Below are 17,522 nucleotides of genomic sequence, written 5' to 3' on the forward strand. Positions count from 1 at the left end.
TAGTGTGCAATTTCCCCATAATGAACACCAGGAAGGGAAATTTTTCTACATCATGAAAGGAAGATTGAGACGCCTAATTCCAACAAAGGCTCTTCTCTCGAAGGCGCTTTAAAATCATTGTTGCCCTATTTGACAAACTCCTACACCTAATGTCACCTTCACTCTCCGCAACAATTACAGTCCGCTGTGGTTTCCGAGCCGTTCGGCGGCCATGTACGCCGTTTCCTTTCCTTTCACAATTAACTCTCAACCTCCTCTTCCTTATCTGCCCGTGGCTACATTCTAAGTGCACTTTTTTCCTGCTGAATAATAGAAGCCAAGAAAAAATATTTTAAATAATCTTCTCGCTCTCCTACTCCTTGCGTTAACTACCGGTTGCGCTCCTCCGCAGTGCATTATCGGATAAACCACAGACAGCAGGAACATCCCCAACACACTCCCTCATGCATCCAAAACACACATTAAAATGCACCACAGAAAGCAGCCAACACGCCCATTTTGTTCAGATTTGTGTGCCGGGGTAGAACGGGTAATGGAGCGTGTTGCAGGGGAAAAGAAAGAAGGCCAAAAAATGCAAAATGATGCAATGGAGTAGAGGTGAATTAATGGATTTGGGTGATTCTGCTTTGAACAGAATCACTCATTAGGACTTTTGTGGAAAAATTCTTGATTCGGTGTCAAACAATATAAAACATGCATATCGAAAATTCTAACAAGCGAGAACAAACAAAAAAACAGTTTTTCATATATCTTGGTAGAAATGAGAGCTCAGTGGTTAAGGCACTGGGTTACTGCTCGGAAGGTTGTAGGTTCAAGCCCCGATATCACCAAGCTGCCAATCTTGGGCCCTTGAGCAAGGCCCTTAACCCTCTGTGCTCCATAAATGCCGTATCATGGCCGACCCTGCGCTCTGAGCAAGCTGGGACATTCGAAGAGTGAATTTTACTGTGCTGTAATGTTTGTGAGACAAATAAAGTCTATTCAACTTCTAACAATGAACATTGTCCCAAATCAGATTTATAGAATTATAAAGATGGTGATTAATAATTTTATTATAAAATAGTCCCTATAAATAACTCCCTAATGAGTGAGCCAGTGGCCTCAGTGGTGAGGAAAAAAATTTCCTCATCTGGTTGACCCTTAATGCCCATTGAGTATTACATTTACAGTATTTGGCAGACGACCTTGTCCAGAGCGAGTTATAATGGTGCAGTTGAGGGTTAAGGGCCTTGCTCAAGGGCCCAGCGGTGGCAGGTTGGTGGTGCAGGGGTAGGAAATTGTGACCTACTGATCCCATGGTTTCTGCGTGAAACGTAAAAATAGTTAAATTTAAGACTATTTAAGAATGAAATTTAAGAACTATATCACAACATTGAAAACACACAAACATGTTATTAACTCGCCTTAACCAAGCGCTGAATCCTTTTTTTTTTTTTTTTTTTGTGGGCCATGGTACAATCCGAGAGAGATTCACGGCAGCATCAGAAAGCCGATAGGCTGTTGCAGGTTGGTTACATTTGTAGTCATAATACAGCAAATGATATTTGGACTCGTGAAAGAAAGAACTGCAACACCACAGAAACAAACAAAAACCTGGCTCCAGTGTCTAATGCCTTAACCAGTGAGCTTCCACTTTCCCACCACCTCATTCAGTTATAGTTCCTTCATTGCTCAGGTTATCACCTGTTCACTGATGGACACTGTTCATGGTAATTGGACCCCTAACCTCATTGCAGCAAACCGTTTATATTAATTACAGTCCAAATCCATCTTCATGGTTCAGGAGTTCAATCCTCTACAGTAACCTCTTATATACAGTGAGGAAAATAAGTATTTGAACACCCTGCTATTTTGCAAGTTCTCCCACTTAGAAATCATGGAGGGTCTGAAATTGTCATCGTAGGTGCATGTCCACTGTGAGAGACATAATCTAAATAAAAAAAACCCAGAAATCACAATGTATGATTTTTTAACTATTTATTTGTATGATACAGCTGCAAATAAGTATTTGAACACCTGAGAAAGTCAATGTTAATATTTGGTACAGTAGCCTTTGTTTGTAATTACAGAGGTCAAACGTTTCCTGTAGTTTTTCACCAGGTTTGCACACACTGCAGGAGGGATTTTGGCCCACTCCTCCACACAGATCTTCTCTAGATCAGTCAGGTTTCTGGCCGGTAACTGAGAAACACGGAGTTTGAGCTCCTCCAAAGATTCTCTATTGGGTTTAGATCTGGAGACTGGCTAGGCCACGCCAGAACCTTGATATGCTTCTTACAGAGCCACTCCTTGGTTATCCTGGCTGTGTGCTTCGGGTCATTGTCATGTTGGAAGACTCAGCCTCGACCCATCTTCAATGCTCTAACTGAGGGAAGGAGGTTGTTCCCCAAAATCTCGCAATACATGGCCCCGGTCATCCTCTCCTTAATACAGTGCAGTCGCCCTGTCCCATGTGCAGAAAAACACCCCCAAAGCATGATGCTACCACCCCCATGCTTCACAGTAGGGATGGTGTTCTTGGGATGATACTTATCATTCTTCTTCCTCCAAACAAGTTTAGAGGAATTATGACCCAAAAGTTCTATTTTGGTCTCATCTGACCACATGAGTTTCTCCCATGACTCCTCTGGATCATCCAAATGGTCATTGGCAAACTTAAGACATGCCTGGACATGTGCTGGTTTAAGCAGGGGAACCTTCCGTGCCATGCATGATTTCAAACCATGACGTCTTAGTGTATTACCAACAGTAACCTTGGAAACGGTGGTCCCAGCTCTTTTCAGGTCATTGACCAGCTCCTCCCATGTAGTTCTGGGTTGATTTCTCACCTTCCTTAGGATCATTGAGACCCCACGAGGTGAGATCTTGCATGGAGCCTCAGTCCGAGGGAGATTGACAGTCATGTTTAGCTTCTTCCATTTTCTAATGATTGCTCCAACAGTGGACCTTTTTTCACCAAGCTGCTTGGCAATTTCCCGTAGCCCTTTCCAGCCTTGTGGAGGTGTACAATTTTGTCTCTAGTTTCTTTGGACAGCTCTTTGGTCTTGGCCATGTTAGTAGTTGGATTCTTACTGATTGTATGGGGTGGACAGGTGTCTTTATGCAGCTAACGACCTCAAACAGGTGCATCTAATTTAGGATAATAAATGTAGTGGAGGTGGACATTTTAAAGGCAGACTAACAGGTCTTTGAGGGTCAGAATTCTAGCTGATAGACAGGTGTTCAAATACTTATTTGCAGCTGTATCATACAAATAAATAGTTTAAAAATCATATATTGTGATTTCTGGATTTTTTTTTTAGATTATGTCTCTCACAGTGGACATGCACCTACGATGACAATTTCAGACCCCTCCATGATTTCTAAGTGGGAGAACTTGCAAAATAGCAGGGTGTTCAAATACTTATTTTCCTCACTGTAGATCTTCTTATGTGGAATCATCTAATTGAAGGAAACTTCAACTAGAAGTATGGCATCAGGATGAATCAGGCAGGTCCGAAATTAAGAAAACAGACAAAACCACTGGGACCTCAGACAAAGAGACAGAGACAGAGAGACACTACCTAGGCTACGTCTACACTAATCCAGACACATTTGAAAAATGTCTGAAGAAGAAAAAAAAAAGTGAACGTTCCGCATCCACACAATGTTTTTTATTCGTTTCCCAAAAGGTGAAACTAATAAACAAAACGACCCATGTCATTCCCGCCTGCCGTTTACTGACTTTCCAACTCTTTGTAACTTCGTGGCAACGTAAAAAAAATTAAACGCGGCATAGTTTTTGGAAGCCTCAGTTTTCACATTCTGCACTGCGACACGAAAACAGAGTTTGCGTTAAATGACGCAGTTTCGTTAAAATAAAACCTCGGGGTGGATGGAGGGTGAAAATAGGAAGAAAAATATGCGTTTTCAAATAAAAAACTTAGTGTGGGCATGGCCCTAATCTGCAAAAAAAAAAAATAATAATAATACTAATAATTTTATAATAATAATAATTAAAAACAACAACAAAAAAAAAGACAATGCATTTTTGTTTTCTAGCAGTTTAAAAAGCAAAATTTTAAGGTCAAAATTGCACAAAACAAAAAGCGAAATGAAACGTTTTCCACGTCAAGTCATGGGCCTTCAGGGAACCGTTTCATCTACGTGGCGAGTTTCATCGCGATTTGACCCGAGTGCTGTGAACGAAGCTCTTAAACGGTATCTTTTACCACCTCCGTATTGAAGGCTCGGAGAAGGTTAATGGAAAATAAATGTTATTTTGTGAAATGTTAAGACAAAAGAACAAGAAACACAGAGGTAGGTGTTAAATTCAAGTTTTAATATCCTCAGCAGTTCAATAAATTAACATTTACAGAATTAATACAGGTGAGATGTAGTATAATCCTCTATCGTATACTTTAATACTCAGTTACACAGAGTGTGAGAAATTACGAGCCATAACTGATTGGGCCATTTTCCAGTGTCTGAACTACGAGAGAGTAGTTAAGAGAGATAGACAGATAGAGAGAGAGAAAAAGGATTTATAGCAGGATTAAAAGAAAACCATTTAAAGGACGTGGACGAACGAGCGATACAGTGCTGTCCGTTCGTTTCAGTCCTACACACATACATCAGCATGGACGAGTTGTTTTTCCTCTAAGTGCATCTTCAGTTGGAAAAACCGTACTTGTAAACATTATTGTACATTATTTAAAATCAAAATCTAGCACTAATGTGGCACTGAATATGTAGCGCTTGAGTAAATTAAAATAAATAAAGCCAAGACTATTCTGTTCAGTAAGATATGCTACTCGGGACTACGATAAATGCCACAATGTTCTATAAATACGAAGGCGCTACCTCAGGACAGCATACTGACTTAGCTTGGGTGTGGAAGAAAAGGCACTCCTGATTTCCCTTTCTTCAAAAAACGCTCACGAATCCACTTTCGGGAAGGAAAAGAAAAAAACGCGACTTAAACAGAACCATTTCACAGTCGAGCCGGAGCGCGTCACTCCGTTTTTGTGTCGTTTTTTTTCTTTTGCGTGGATATTACAGCCTGACAGGAGAAGCGGCGTAACACAAAGTAATAAATCGCTGAACTCGCTCGCTCTCTCTCATGCAGCAAACGGGCCAGGTGTTATTTTTAGCCCCTGATCCGTGATGAGCGCTGGGATCTATTTACAATCTGTGTGTTAGACTGTAGTTACACCCTGTCTTTCTTTTCTCGCCCTGTCCCTCCACCCCCTTTCTCATATTTTCTTCTAGTAGAAGTGAAAGTGAGGATCGGCGCACGAGAACTACAAAACCACAGACGACGCGCTGCGTCGCCCCCCTACGTTTCTTCCCTTATTGTTATTCATTAATATTAGGAACAGAAAAGTAAACTCTGCGATAGAGAAACACCGCCATGCCAAGTCGTCATTACGCTTTTTCTTTGTCGTTACAGACTAAAAACGACTTCTGTGTCTCGGTTGCTGCTGCCGGACGGGAGTCCTGTAGGAGCTGATGAAGCGTTTCGATGCCTTCCATCACAGCCTTTCACGCTTTCCTCTCACTCACGCTGCGCTCTGTCTATTACATCTCTGTCTGCGAGTGCACTGGAAAGCCGGTGAGAATTGTAACACTGCCTCCGAGAGAGGAGAGGGGAAAGTATGGAAGGCTAAAGGCAAAGGCATGGACCTCGAGGTTTAAGGTGCTTTATATTTTACAAGCTCACGCTCCGATGGTGCTGCTTAACAAAATTTTCTCGGTCCTTCTGAGGTCGTTCGGTTCCTGAGGCTGCGGTTTCGCTCTCTCTCTTTGCTCCCTGCTTGAACACGCTCAAGCCTTCTTTCTCGCCCTCTCTTTCCTCTCCGATCACACTGCTGACATCGCTCAGGTCGCCCAGGTGCTCCACCGAGTCGCACTTCTCCAGGTCTGAGGCGATGGTCTGCAGGCTGATGATGGACAAAGAGTCTGACCCTGCCCTATCAACCCTTTGGCCCCACCCTTCCTCCCTGTGCTTCTCAACCCACTGCCTGGTTTTCTCCTGATCTGCCCAATCGTTATCCAACATACTCATCCCTACTCCTCCATAAGCCCCTGCCTGTATGATGCCCTCGGCTTCCGCCCCTACTGGTGAGCTCCGCCCTCCGCGGGCTTGGTTTCGCTGCCTGGCCGCTCGAACGCGCCCCCTCTGGGCGTGGATCTGCTCGCTGATTTGCTCGAGGTTGCGCAGGGCGACCGAGTAGCGCGTCTTTACCTTCGCCACCCGCTCCTCCAGCTGGACCACCTTGGCCTTGTGTTCCTGCGAAGGATTTTGAATCGCAAATTACAAATTTACTTGGGTCACATTTGACATTTATTGCATTTAGCAGACGCCCTTATCCAGAGCGACGTACAAAAGAGTATCAATGAATAAATCGATACTGATTCGCTGGGTTACAAACCTAAGATACAGTTTTAACCATCTCTACCAACTCTGTTGAGAGAAATGATAGCACACTTAAGACAAACCCTGTGTAGATATAAACGAGGTGGTATCAAAAAGTCTCAAGCAGCACAAGGCTGTGCACAGTCACAGGGAGCACCGGCCTCCATAAGTCGGTGTATCAAAAGACATGTTCCTGTCTACATTAGGACAGAGAGCCCTGCCAGGGACTGTGATCCGATCCCTGCTCCCATGACATTCCCGCCCGCTCCCGCAAACATTGTCCACAAACAAAAGTACACCAACGTTAAGGCTGCGATTAACTTATAAGATTATAACAGACACTAAACCTAATCCTAGAAACCATTAATCTGATAGTAAAGAACCACACATTAACACCTTATTTTTTTATTAGTCCTAAAAACCTCTAAATTATGAACAACTTTCAAACAAAACATTACAACTAGCCGGATCTGGGGGATGCCGCTATATTCGTTTGATCCCACGCGTGGTAAAACTGCCCTCTCGCGCGAGGTTTGGATCCCAATCCCGATGCAGCCGTCTATCGGGAGCAACTGATGCTTTTCTGACCACGTTACCATGTGCTATTCTGACCACGAGCTCTCCTCCTGTGCGAGTTATTTGCAGGAAACAACGTCATCTCACTTCAGAGCTCTTCTCGGAGATAAAAATCCAGCTTAAACGTGACTGAACTAGAGCCCTCCAGTATTATTGGCACTCACGAAAATGAGCAAAAAATTATATTATAAAAAAACACTCATTAGAAAAAAAAAAAAAAAAAAAGGTTCTGAAAAATAAATAAACAAAACCATAAATAAAAATTAATAAATAAAACACCCATAAAAAGGTGGTTTTATAACACATCAAAACAAAAAGAAATATTTAATTTGTTCTCAATCCCCCCAGGAACTCTGCTGTATTCTGTCAGCTCTGCGGTCGCTGTCTTCAATATGAATCCTCATGAAAGCTCTCTCATCCCCTACCGAAGCGCTTAGCTGTGACAACTCTGAAGTCTCCGCAAACAGTTTGCATATTTTAAGGTTATTGTGAGGACCCTGGCAGCGCCTATAAATCAATATGTCTATCAAAGCAGCGTGAGCTCTATTTGTGCGTGAGCCCAAATGCTTCTCATTATACCGGTAATTTGTGTCAGCCGTCTACCTCGAGGATGTGGTTGAACTGGGCTTTGAGTTCAAAGTATGGTTTAGACTTGACGATGACCCTCTTGAGAGCTTTCTGTAGAGTCTGGACTCGCGCCTCGGCCTCCTGACACAGCTGCGTGACCCGCTGGTGTTCTCTCTCGCTACGCAGGCGCTCCTCCTCGGCTTCGTTCACCTGCCAAAGGCCACATCACACGCATGAGAGATTGCGGTCACTCGGAGCGCAGCTCTGCTTGGCTCGTAGGCTTTTAATCTTCATGCATCATTTACTATTGAGATGCGACCGTTTACACTAATGGCGATACTTTTCACTGTTATATGGCGTTCGACGTTAAAGGATTTCGGACTTTTTAGACGTTTAATAGATACACTTAAACATTGTGGAATGGCCATGAAAAAAGCCATTTCCTGTTATTACTTACATTATAGAAATGGTACAAAAATATTTAGTTTTTTACTCAATTACATGAGAAAGTGCACAGTGAATTTAATGTCTCCTTACATTTTTATGTCTCCTTGAACTTTTGGATTAAATGACATGGACTGTCCATCCTACAGCTCCCTGTATAACCTATTGCTCTAAATCATGATCAAGTACTGTGCATTGATTTTTGCCTTAATGTCTGAGTTACTGTTTCAGGAAATACACCTGACCAATCAGATTTGAGAATAGGGACAAAAGTATTGAGACACCTGACCTTTCCAGTCAGTTGGGGAGGTGGTTGCTTAGTGGTTAAGACATTGGACTTTGCATCTGAAAGTCGTGAGTTCAAATCCCAATCACACCAAGCTGCCACTCCTGGGCCCCTGAGCAAGGCCCTTAACTCCATAGCTGCTCAGCTGTATGAATGAGATGAATGTGAATGGTCGTCTGCTAGTTGACAAATATAATGTAAATGGTTTTCCCAAACTGTAGGCCTCCTCACCCTCACCTACATCAGTACCTGACTTTGCTAAAACCCTTGTGGATGGATGGAGATCTCACAAAATCTAATGGAACATTTTCCCAGAATAATGGTTCTTATAACAGCAAATGGGGAACAACTGTGGAATGGGATGTTCAAAAAGCATATAATCTTATGGTCAGGTGTCTACAAACTTTAGTCCATATAGTGTAGGATACGAATTGTGTTTGATCGTACACTCCCAACCCTAATACATAAAATAAAAAAAATTAAAAAGAAAATTAAAAAAAACATGGCACCTGTGCTGTAATGTAAGATAACTTCTACTTTTACAAGTTAGCAGTGTTAAAGCCGCAAGCAGACTTGTGTGGAATCCAAATAGAGACGTGTAACCTTGATCAGTAAGTGCAGGTACGCATTAATCAGCAGCATTGATTGGTCCCTGAGAGCGAGTGTTTAAGCAGCAGGGGGTTGACGGAATCCATGGGAAAGCGTTAATGAGGTAAGAGCACTTATCTCTGAAGGACTGTGTTTATTACGTACACTTGCAGGGAAATTGCTTTGTATGGGTGCTAACTAATTACGGTTTTTTTTTTTAGATTTTAACATTTTTAGTGACTCACTTTCATCTGTCAGGTTTGAGCCTTGCATGGAGACAGAAAAACAAAACAAAAAAAAAGGCTGAATGTCATATCGGATTATGGCATCTTAAAATTTTGTGCTTGGGAAAGCCAAAAAAAAAAAAAAACCCTAAAGGCTTCTTCTCTGTACTGGCTTTTGTGATGGCGTCTTTAAAATGCATTACCCATACAACCTTGACATTTCTGAAGGTATTTTACCTAATTAGAAGGATTTAAACACATCCGAAAATCCTTAATAAACTACGCTCCTGTTAAGAGTGAAGCTTTTATTACTGAGCCTATTGCTTTTATTGCTTATTGTACCTTCGACGTGGCGTGATTGAGCATCTCCTGCCAGGTTGGATCCAGCGTGTTTCTGTCAGCCAGGAGGCCCTGCTCGGCCACATAAACCATTTCCCTCGCGGCCGTGTGCATGGAGACGGCCCGCTCGTAGCGCAGCGCGGCCTTCTGCGTTTCCTGCTGGGCCTGTTGGTAAAAGCGACCCGTCGTTCACACACATCAATAATCAGTGTGCTTACATTTTCATTGATGATGGCGCATACGCAATCCGTGCAGACGATTCGATGCGAGGATGTAAGGCAAGATGGTTTCGATTAAACCAAAATGACAAAAAAAAAAGCTGACTCGGCAGAATAAGGAATTGCTGCGCTGGAGTGAAAAGCTTCCGATCGATAAATGCCGGGAACTTGTAACGGCGGGCCATATTTCAGACGGCTAAACTAGTGAAAAAGTGTCACTGCCACCGAGCGTGATGTCTAACTCAGTTTTGGACAAAACGTTCCTAAATGAAGATCGATTCGCAGTTATGGGCTGGGGAAAGAAAAAAAAAAAAAAAAAAAAAACAAGCGACAAGCAAAAGCACCCAAAATTCTTTGGCGGATGCACAAGGTTCGTCTAAGTTTAAAGTCATGACAAAGAGATTGATGGCAGCTCCTGTTAGAGCATGGGCATCATTTTTTTTTTTTTGGCCAAGATACGCTTCAAATGTCTCAGGCAGGAAAAGGCCTTAAACCATTTTGTGCCCTGAATACCAATTCTGAGTAGATTATACAGCAGCAGTAGGCATTATTGCCTTTAAAGATCTGCACTGCTACAGAATTTACTTCCAATACAATCTAATACAACTCAGCCGAGGTCTTCGGGGGGAATCTGAACAGCAGAGGCAGGTGGAGTAGATTACGGAGAGAAAACTAAATTCTTGGGGTTGTTAGATGAACGATGGTGTGTTGGACACTCCTGTGATGGAGAATTAGCATAGGAGAAAAAAAAAAAAAAACAGTAAATCTTAATAAATACTTATTAGGCCTCGAGAATGGCCGGTTTATGTGCCGGATAGCGTGCGCTCGACGAGGGGGCTAACCGGGTCAGACTTCAATCCGATTCTGTTTCAATCATACAAACCAATTCTGTTTCGATTGTTTTCAATTACACCTCGTGGCCTCGGCCGAGCGTTTTCCACCAGCCCAATTACATGTAGGAGATTGGATGCTAACAATGCTAATGAAAAGTGATCTGCAAATCATATCGCGTGTTTGCCAGGGGTTAATTGTATTAAGGACCACATGGACTGTCTTGGCCCGTAATGATCATTAAGCCGAGGGATATTTTCTGGATCGCATTCTCCACGCTCGTTTAACTGAAAGCATCATTACCGTTTCCTGAGCAGAGCTGCGACACATCACGGAAAGGAGAATTTCTGCACAGGGAATGAAATGGTACGTGCTTCGCTAACGCACCTCTTTCGCTAGTCTCCGAGCTTCGTAGTATGGCCGGGCTTTCTCGATGCACGCACCGAGCTGGGAGCCCTGAGCGTTAAGTTTGCGTGCAGAATCAGTGAGGATTTTCCTGTAGCTTGAACGTGCCTCCTTAAAACAACAAAAAAGGAATAATTACAAAAATAAAAAGAATACATTCGTGTGCTTTGGCAAAATGAACACGAAAGATCAAAATGCTATGGGTTTTTTTTTCTGCATTTAGGAAAATTGGGTCTTCAAAAGGTTCCTTTGTAGCTTCTTTGAAAAGTTCTAACATGGAAACTTTCCGGGATACAGTTCCGAAATATGACGGACATCAAAAATAAAAATAAACCCTTTATTCTTTTAAATGTATTCAAAATTACCCAATTCATCTCATAACTACTATATACTATACACACACAATTCAAACAGTACACATAGTAACTCTAGTGTTTACTTGAAATCACCTTTGTGTCTTTTTTCCCCTTTATTTACCACTGGGGTTACAAAGGGGCAATACATTTCTGGTAAATCTGGGGAATTTTGGAAATATTCCAAGTTGGAAAAAACAGAAATTTATGGGAATTGGTTATAAATGTGGGGAAATTTAAACTGTATATTAATAAACTATCATATAAACATATATATAGACATTTTGGTTGGTCATAAGCCGACATGCATGCAAACTAATACAAAAAAATTATTTTCGATTTTAAATGTTAGTATAATGTTGTTGCACAGTAGCTTACACACAGCATAAGCTTTAAACATAAATGTATGTAAAATGTATGTAAATACTCACCAAGATGGACATTTGTTTTACATTCAGGATTCAAGAAATGATGTGTGTTATGTTGCACGGTGCATGTAGGGGGCGTGGCCTCGGTGGCCCTGCAGTAAGTGTGCTGTGTGCATGTGATTGATGAACGTGCAGGTAGATATTCAACTGAAATTACAAAAAAATAAATCTGGTTTTAACCAAAATGATCCTGCAAGATTGGTTTTTCAACTACATTTAAGTTCCCTATTATTGGCTAACCGGGAATTCTTGTAAAATTCCCAGTTTATTCCCATCGAATCCTGTTGAATTTAATATATTCCTGTTAATTCCCATAGAAATTGCGTCCCTATTTACCACTTATTTCCATTTATTCTAGAAACTCAGTTACTTGTACACCTGCTCGTTCATGTAATCATCATGTAGATATCAAAGGTCTTCTGGATCGTTCAAGAATCACATCAAATGTAAGAATGATTCAAAAACGATCCATTCCATCAATTTAGTCACTTACATCATGGCATAGTTATTAGTGTCAAGCTTAAGAATTCCACAAAATGCTGATTTCCTGGGTTTTTTCACACAATGCAGTCAAAAGGTAACACCGAATACTACAAGAACGTCCAGAGGAACATCTTCCCAGAAGAGTGGAAAGAATTGTAAGAGCAAATCGGGACTTGCGCAAAATGTGTCCGCAAACTTTTGCCAATATAGTGTGTATATATGACTGGAATATTTTTCCCCCTGAAACCGTTTTACTTTCTGAAAAGTTGTCTTAGGCAACAACCATGCTATGGACAAAGACCTAGACATTGTTTGCCCTGATCCTGATGTTTGAGACCTTCATAAAGTAAATCACATTTTTGGGGGGATTCTTGTATTTTGAACATTCTCTTAAACACATGACCTGAATGTTGAAGATTTTACGCGTTGCACTGCGGCAGCATGAACGAGCAGGAGTACAGGCGTTCAGACTCCTCAACATGAAGGGACTGGACTGACACATCAACAGCCAAAAAATGTACAAAATCGCTGTTTCAATTTAATGTTTACATTTGAACTAAATGTTTACATGTACAGTATTTATTGTACAGACAATCCACTTGTACAACTTTTTCTACCGTACTGGTCGACTGTACAGTGTCATGGTTTTTGTTGTTTTTTTACAGTTACTGTGTCTACTGTCTGCTTTTCTGATGCTGTCTTTCTTTTTGTTTGTTTGCACTAAATGTTGTGTTTTTATGAACTTCCACGTTCCTTTTGGTAATTGAACGTTGTTAAATGTCACCGTGTACTACATTGGATATGGTTGGATTGACAATAAAGCCTACTTGACAAAAATGGATTAAAGAACAGGAGAGGTAAGGAAGGGTGAAGCCATCGTCTTCGTCATCTGTACATCTGTACTTCGTCATTAGTATTACAAACACAAAATTCTGAGAGATACTGGATTTTCTCATGTGTTACACAATGTGCTTTAAAAAGGTCAACCCAGTTGATAAAAATCTCATCATTTGAATATGAGATACAGAAATACAGTCGGAATGCCTGATCATGACGGCCTTTTCGGATTCAACCTTCAATTTAACTCACATCCAGTTGAAGCTCCAGTCGGTTTATTTCCTCACTCGCCTGGTTGAGATGTTCCAGTTCCTCCTATTTGGGGAGTTTTAGAACCATTACAGAGCAGGAAAAATTCATAAATGCATATAATAATAATAATAATAATAATAATAATAATAATAAAAATATATAAACATCTCTAAGAGCATTTTTTATAATTTTTTTTATGCTTTTATAATTCAAAGAAATGCATTGGATCAAACAATAATTTATTTTAAAATTTTAGAATTTTAGTGCAAAAACCTGTATTCTGGGGTCCAGTTCTTCATCTTTGTACTGATCCTCCTCGTCCTCTTCATTTTCCCGCACGGTGATCCCACCGGCCCGGACACACCCAGCCGCGGATGCGGTGCCGTTGCAGCTGCCCACGGCGCTGGGTTTCCGCTCCTCCTCTGCCTCTACACCGGGAGTTTCTCCCCTCCATTCCCCGCCATCGTTCTCACCAGAACCGGGGGGATTCTCACGCAACCGCCCCGGCTCCATGCGCGGCCTACAAGACCGACCGGCCAGACCAATTAAAAACAATAGCACGCCAAATGAATTCGGTGATAAATATATAATTAATCAAAATAAATCATTCCAGATAAATATTTTGGGTTAATTAAAAAACTGTCTAATTTAATGTGATATTTTTTGAAAAATTAGCATGCTAGCTAGCAGGTTGCTACTGAAAGCAGAAATGCCAGACGGGACCGTTAGCAAAGTGCAGGTACAATATGTTAACGTTTTAATGTATAAAAAGCAATTTAATCATTCAACAATCATTAAAATAATGCTTACTACCTTTATTTGAGTAGGTCAGGACTCCTCTCATCCCCTGCTTTCCCTGCCCGAAGTCGAATTGTGTGTCAAGGTTTCCCCCCTCCTCATCTTCGAAGATCTACTGGAATAACCCTCTGCTCTCCAAAGGCTCCTTCTCCTTCTCACTCCTCCACTTAGTGACAGGTCCAACACAGAAGATCCAAACTCCTCATTCTTCTCAAGTCTTTAATAACGTTTTCATTTTATTAAACTATGTATATTTATTTCAATGTTTTCCAATTAAAGCTACGAAGTTCATAATTGGTTCCCAGAAAAGTTCCTACAACGTTTCTATTTTGTTCTCTAATCATTCTGACATCTTTTTTTCCTGTTAGATTTCTTTACAGAAATACAACACTGCAAATTAATATTCTGAGAACATTCAAATAATGTTCCCATAACGTTCTTGTAACATTTGAATCCATCACAGCTTGGAGAAAGTTCTTCTATTGACTCTGGAAAGCTTTCGATGAGAACATTCCCTTAACGTTCATATAAACCTGCTGTAATCCACCATAAAGAACGTTCTTCTAATGTTCCTAGCAATCTTCAAATAATGTTTCCGCCTCAAGCAACATGCAACCAAATTCTTGACCGTTGTAAAGTTTTTATTAACTAATGGTATTCATATTACAATATCTCCAATTATTTTTATATTTCCTTTTCCAATTAAAGCTACCCAGCTCACAATAATTGGTTCCCAGAACCCTCGTACAACATTTGGGATTGGTTTAACAAATGTTCTGACATCACATCTTTTCTCTGTAAGGTTTCTTCTTCAGAAATACATTCTTTACATAAATACAACATATACCCTAAATATTATTATTATTATTATTATGAAGAAAACATTGCCATAACATTTTCATAACGTTCCATTAGCGTTTAAATAACCTTCTGTAATCCACAATAGTTTGGAGAATGTTCTTGGGAATGGAAAACTTTAATTGATATGAACCTCTTGGAAACCTTGCAGAAACCAGAACCAAACCCCTGACCGCTGTGAAGTCTTTAATAACCCGTGGCATTCATTTTACAATATGTCCATTTAATTTTAAGATTCCCTTTTCCAATTAAAGCTATTCAGCTCCCAATTAATTGGTTCCCAGAACATTCCTACAAAGTTGCTGTTTGTTCCCTGAACCCAATGAGACATCACATCTATAACCTGTAAGGATTCTTTACAGAAATACAATACATGACCTGCACAATATAATTCCAAACACATTTTTCTCCCAATGTTACCGTAACGTAATCTCATAGCATTTTGTTTTAAGAGTTTTTCTCTCAATGATTAGGGAAGCCTTCAAATAATTTTCCTTCTCAACATTAATGCAACCTATCATGCCTAACACTTGAGAACCAAATCGCTAGTTGGAGTTGTGGAGTCTTCAATAACCCAAAGCATTCATATTACAATATGCTTATTTATTCCAAAGATTGCCTTTTCCAATTAAACATTCCTGTAATATTCCCATAATGTTCCTATAATGTTTAAATAACCCTAGCATAACCCAACTTTGTTTGGAGAATGTTTCTCTGTAGTTTCTAAAAAAGCTTAAAATGATTTGAACTTTTTGCAACCAGAGATTTTGAAAATCTTTCTCTTGTGTTTTTGGAAACCTTTAAATAATAATTTCCACTCAAGAAACATGTTATCTATCATGCACAACACGTGAGAACCAAATCTTTAAAGACTTTCCAACTAAAGCTACCAAACTGGGCCATTTCTAGCCTTTTAGTCACCCTAGGTAAGATTCTTATTGTAACACTTTCCCAATGGCTCCACGCTCCCACCATGATGCTTCACTTAAACACCCTACAAATCGTTCAACCTTTTATAAAAACGATTAAACAAATGTAATAATCATTGCAAAAAACAGGTAAATAATTTAAATGGGTTGCGCTCACTGGCGCCCCCCAGCTGATTGCACCCTAGGTGACGCAGCTATTAGCTGGTTTCCAGAACATTCTGGCAATGTTTTAGTTTATTTTTCTGACATCACATTTTTCAGTAAAGTTTTCCTGTACACATGCTTTGCACCTGATAATTTTTTAGAATATAACCTTCCCATAACATTTGAAAAACATTATTGAATCGCATCACGATACGGAGAATGTTCCTCGAATGCTTCTGGTAACGTTTCTGCCAATCTGGTATGGTATGAACTCCTGAAAACCGTGGCAGTAGTCAGGAATAATTCTAACCAGAGTTCTAATCATTCATTGAATTAAAATGAAATAAATGCTCTGCAATGAATGACTGCTTAGGGACCCAAAACCTATAACCTTCCAGACACTAGAATGAACTATTCCAATAAATAAAGTGATGGCTAGGAATCTACAATGCAGCTTTCTTATACAAATGCAGAAGGTTGCTTACTTTTTTTTTTTTAGCAAAAAACTAACAAAAAACTTATAGAAAAGTTGATTTTAAGTATCTACATAATTGTTTTGTTCAGAAACTTGAGGTGGCACCATCAACACCATCAACTTAAAGTACACAGAATATTATGGAGGCTGATATAGTTTGACAAACTGTACATGGCGTCCTAATAATTGACAAATCGCTGCAAGTAAATCTAAATAGAATCATCCATCTCCATACCTCCCTGTCCTCTACATCTGCCTCTTTCAAACCAACTACCTGAATGTCTTCCCTCACCACATCCATAAACCTCCTCCTTGGCCTTCCTCTTTTCCTCCTTCCTAGTGGCTCCATCCTCAGCATTCTCCTACTGATATACCCCATGTCCCTCCTCTGCACATGTCCAAACCATCTCAATCTCACCTCCCTCACCTTGTCTCCAAAACGTCCTACATGCTTTGTCCCTCGCAATCACAGATTTTTTTATTACATTTGGAGAAATTTGTACTGTTCAGTCAAAGTGCAAATGACACAAGATAAATACGTTTTGTGTACGTTGAGCAAAAAAGCAGGCAGTTTACAAGATGGAAAAGAAAGATTTGAAACCTTAAAAAAAAAAAAAGCAAATACAAATGATCTGTCTGTATTTTAATGTGTGTCTTGTGTATATGTGTAATAGTCCTACACCACACCTTTGATGAGACCAGAATTACTTCATTATAATAACACAGAGTTACTGACAGGCAGAAGATGTTCCTTTAGATGTCTCATTCACTATCATGACAATCCATTACTAGGATTGTGTTTTCTACCTTTCCAGGAAAATCACTCTCAAATTCTGGTGTGTTTTATTTTAATTCATTTCCACTGAGGGGGGAACCCCCCCATATCTTAGAACAGAAAACACTGAACAATTCAGTGAATTTATTTTGTTTAACTTTTTCTATGTATAAAATGATCATGAATAGAATCATAACCATGATAAATCTTTAAATATGAAGGTAATATTTGCCACATATGAATTCACATATCCCAGTGTGTTGGGCCCTTGAGCAAGGCCCTTAACCCATTCTGTTCCAGGGTTGCTGTAGCAAT

General features: G+C 40.3%; 1 protein-coding gene across 3 annotated transcripts; it reads right to left on the reverse strand.

Moving 5' to 3' along the window:
* Positions 1-4,300: 4,300 nt before the first annotated feature.
* sh3bp5lb (SH3-binding domain protein 5-like, b) lies at positions 4,301-14,362 on the reverse strand. Of its 3 annotated transcripts, XM_083544354.1 has the most exons (7): positions 14,042-14,362; positions 13,502-13,748; positions 13,229-13,291; positions 10,858-10,986; positions 9,425-9,586; positions 7,577-7,750; positions 4,301-6,271 (listed from the first exon to the last, which is right to left on the reverse strand). In XM_083544354.1, exons 2-7 carry the CDS (start codon positions 13,739-13,741, stop codon positions 5,690-5,692), a joined length of 1,350 nt encoding a protein of 449 aa, XP_083400480.1. In that variant the 5' UTR covers positions 13,742-13,748; positions 14,042-14,362; the 3' UTR covers positions 4,301-5,689. The 3 variants fall into 3 exon arrangements, with proteins under 3 accessions (XP_083400480.1, XP_083400481.1, XP_083400482.1); XM_083544355.1 differs by lacking the exon at positions 7,577-7,750 and having other exon boundaries at positions 14,042-14,265; XM_083544356.1 differs by lacking the exons at positions 13,229-13,291; positions 13,502-13,748; positions 14,042-14,362 and adding an exon at positions 11,660-11,803.
* Between the last annotated feature and the right edge of the window lie 3,160 nt (positions 14,363-17,522).

Source organism: Silurus aristotelis (genome assembly GCF_946808225.1).
Source record: "Silurus aristotelis genome assembly, chromosome: 6".
NCBI classification, from domain to species: Eukaryota; Metazoa; Chordata; class Actinopteri; order Siluriformes; family Siluridae; genus Silurus; species Silurus aristotelis.